At 32.3% G+C, this 3345-nt stretch overlaps 1 protein-coding gene across 1 annotated transcript; it reads right to left on the reverse strand.

The window, feature by feature from the left end:
• Positions 1-1303: 1303 nt before the first annotated feature.
• Positions 1304-2893, reverse strand: LOC148934097 (protein FAR1-RELATED SEQUENCE 4-like). Its single transcript, XM_089062407.1, has 2 exons — positions 1950-2893; positions 1304-1853 (listed from the first exon to the last, which is right to left on the reverse strand). The coding sequence occupies exons 1-2, from the start codon at positions 2833-2835 to the stop codon at positions 1465-1467; spliced, it is 1275 nt and encodes a 424-aa protein (XP_088918533.1). The 5' UTR covers positions 2836-2893; the 3' UTR covers positions 1304-1464.
• Positions 2894-3345: the final 452 nt, after the last annotated feature.

The following is a 3345-nucleotide window of genomic DNA, read 5'->3' on the forward strand; positions in this document are numbered from 1 at the left end:
GAAAATTAGATATTCTTTCCAATCTGGGCGTACGAACATTATTATATCATCTGCTTCAATCTCAAAATGCAAATGATGGATGTGATTGACAATTCTCTGGTTAGTCAAGATTTACTTGAGAAGAAATATGAAGATGCACCAAGTACTCTGGTATGTTTAGTTAAATGCATTCAGTATTTATTAGTTAAAATGCATTGACTATAATTCAGTATGGAACATAATATAATTTTTAATCAATCTCATGTATGTTTTGTGTTATTTGAATAGAGAAATTTCTTCCGAACTTATCTTGGAAATGGACTCAATCCATCAATGGGAAGAACTGTCAAACTGTCAAAAACCAGATACATGAATATGCCATGGCAGAACGATACAAATAAAGTTGACTGTGGAATTTATGTGATGCGCCATTTGGAGACTTACATGGGTGGTCCTGTTCGTAACTGGAATTCGGGTTTAACGAAGAAGGGAACAGAGTCTTTCATAAAACTCCGTGCCAGATATACTGAAGCATTGCTTATTGGAGATACTAACAAGAAGGCTTTTGAGACACTTACAATGATAAAGAAGAAGTTTGAGAATGACAGCAAAAAAGAAGAAATTGATGTTGAAAAGATGATTAGAGAATTTAAACCCCCTGTATACTAACTTCTATGACTTGATAATAGCGTTTTGTAATAGTGGTTTCGAATATAATCACCCAAATTATCATTTTATCTGCTACAAGTATGATTTTGTCATTATATCGTTTTATCAGTCAGAAGTATCATTTTATCATTTTATCTGCTGAAAGTATCATTTTATCAACTGCGAGTATCATTTTATAATTTTATAAGTCAGAAGTATCATTTTATCAGCTTATATATCATTTTGTGAGATTAAAACATCATTTTATCCGTTGATAGTATCATTTTATCAGCTTATATGTCATTTTTTCCAGCTTATACATCATTTTATAAGGTTATTGTCATTTTATTTGCTGCGAGTATCATTTTTTCAGGTTAAAGTATCATTTTATCAGTTTATAAACAAAAGAATGATGTTATCAGCCAAAGTATCATTTTATCAGTCAGAAGTATCATTTTATCATTTTATCTGCTGAAAGTATCATTTTATCAACTGCGAGTATCATTTTATAATTTTATAAGCCAAAAGTATCATTTTATCAGCTTATATATCATTTTTTATGTCATTTTTTCAGGTTAAAGTATCATTTTATCAGTTTACAAACAAAAGAATGATGTTATCAGCTAAAGTATCATTTTATCAGTCAGAAGTATCATTTTATCAACTGCGAGTATCATTTTATCAACTGCGAGTATCATTTTATCAGCTTATATATCATTTTTGATGTCATTTTTTCAGGTTAAAGTATCATTTTATCAGTTTATAAACAAAAGAATGAGTTTATCAGCCAAAATGTCATTTTATACACCTAAAATACCTAAACTATATCAAATGGCTTCAATCTGACTTCTCATTGACTCTACCACAATTTCTTGAATCATGACGACCCATCTCATGACATTTACCACACCGTCGTAGAGGCTTATTTGCTTTCCTTATTGCACTCTGCCTCTTTGCTACTTTGCCACTAGCTGATCCTTTAGTACTAACAACGTCTGGAGGATGTACATCAATTACATCAGGTACTGCCATTCCATAAAAATCCTCAACCATCTTCTTCTTTTCAATGACTGAAGGTGCTGCACAATTTCCAAACATATGCTGTTCCAAATCATCAAGACCAGCACTTAACAAAGACAAATGATCCATACTTCCTTCAGACTTTTGGACTAATCGATAAAAGTTGGAGAACAACTTTTTCTTAACTTCATGCTTTTCATCCAAATCTGCAAGATAAAAGATAACATTATTACAATAAGTACTATCATTTCTCTGACTGAAAAATAGAATTTTTACAAATAAAGGTTAAAAATGGAACACACGTTCAAATGGTTGTTGTTCCTCAGATGGTAGACCATGTGCTGCCTTTAGTAAAGAGCTCTTCAACCACCTTCGACCAAAATATTTCTCAGGAATGAGATTAGCAGACTTATTCTTCAACAAACAAAATATATGACAACATAACAAACCAATTCTGGAAAACTTCTTGCAACTACAGTCGAATGTGTCTTGCTTACAATCATACATAACATCCAATGTTCTACCATATTGGTCCTTGACCTGATGCTTCTTGATGTTATCCTCAACAGTAGTTATAGAAACAATCTCACATACAATACTTATTTCCTGTTGTACATGTTTGAAAATAGAATCAGTGTAGATTGTAGATGCATGCTTCTCAATAGGCAATTGGGTTGACAAATCAGGAATAGTTGAGTAATCCAAGTAGTTCAATCGTGAATTGGCATTCCTTTGATCTCCCACAGCATAATTAAAGAAATTGATGAACTGTACAAGATTTGCACGTGGCTTTGTGTAGTTTTTAAAAAAGCTATTCTCCGATTCAGACATCGATGTAGTCCTAAGAAGCGACCCCATGGGAAAATCTCGAAAATAAGCAGGAACCCAGAATTCTCTATCTTCAAACATTGATCCAAACCAGTGCACGTCTTCTAATCCATACCGTTCCATTATATCATTCCATATTATATCAAACTCATCAGGCTCTAACAAATCAGACCAAACACATGCATTCAACTCTTTTTTGAAATCTTCATTACCAAGTAAAGATTTGGGCAACTTATCTGACACCTTAACCATGATATGCCACATACACCATCGGTGCCTTGTTTGTAAAAGTACTTGTTGAACAGCAAGTTTGATCCCCCAATCTTGATCAGTGATAATCAATTTGGGTGCTACCCCCATGCATCGAACAAAACAGCCAAACAACCAAGAATAGGATTCTCTACCTTCACTTGATAACAAGCCAACTCCAAATGTAACTGGTCTAGAATGGTTATCTTTTCCAGTGAATGGAGCAAAAATCATGCAATACCTTCAGAATATAACATAAAAATGAATTATATTTATCAGCTATGAGTATCATTTTATCAGCTATGAGTATCATTTTATCAGCTATGAGTATCATTTTATCAGCCAGAAGTATCATTTTATCAGCAATGAGTATCATTTTATCAGCCAAAAGTATCATTTTATCAGCAATGAGTATCATTTTATCATTTTATCATGCAAAAGTATCATTTTATTAGTAAGAAGTATCATTTTATCTACTGCAAGTATCATTTTATCAGCTATGAGTATCATTTTATCAGCCAAAAGTATCATTTTATTAGTAAGAAGTATCATTTTATCAGCAATGAGTATCATTTTATCAGCCAAAAGTATCATTTTATCTGCAATGAGTATCATTTTATC

The sequence above is a fragment of the Salvia hispanica genome, chromosome 1 (genome assembly GCF_029641045.1).
Source record: "Salvia hispanica isolate PSC_SH4W2 chromosome 1, Shi_PSC_v1, whole genome shotgun sequence".
Lineage (NCBI taxonomy): Eukaryota > Viridiplantae > Streptophyta > Magnoliopsida > Lamiales > Lamiaceae > Salvia > Salvia hispanica.

Bases quoted from the DNA above. Each gene is read 5' to 3' on its own strand.
- LOC148934097 (XM_089062407.1), bottom strand. From the start codon at position 2,835: ATGGGGGTAGCACCCAAATTGATTATCACTGATCAAGATTGGGGGATC. The intron at 1,854-1,949 runs GTGTGTTCCATT...TTTATCTTGCAG, and splicing joins GGAACAACAACCATTTGAAC to ATTTGGATGAAAAGCATGAA.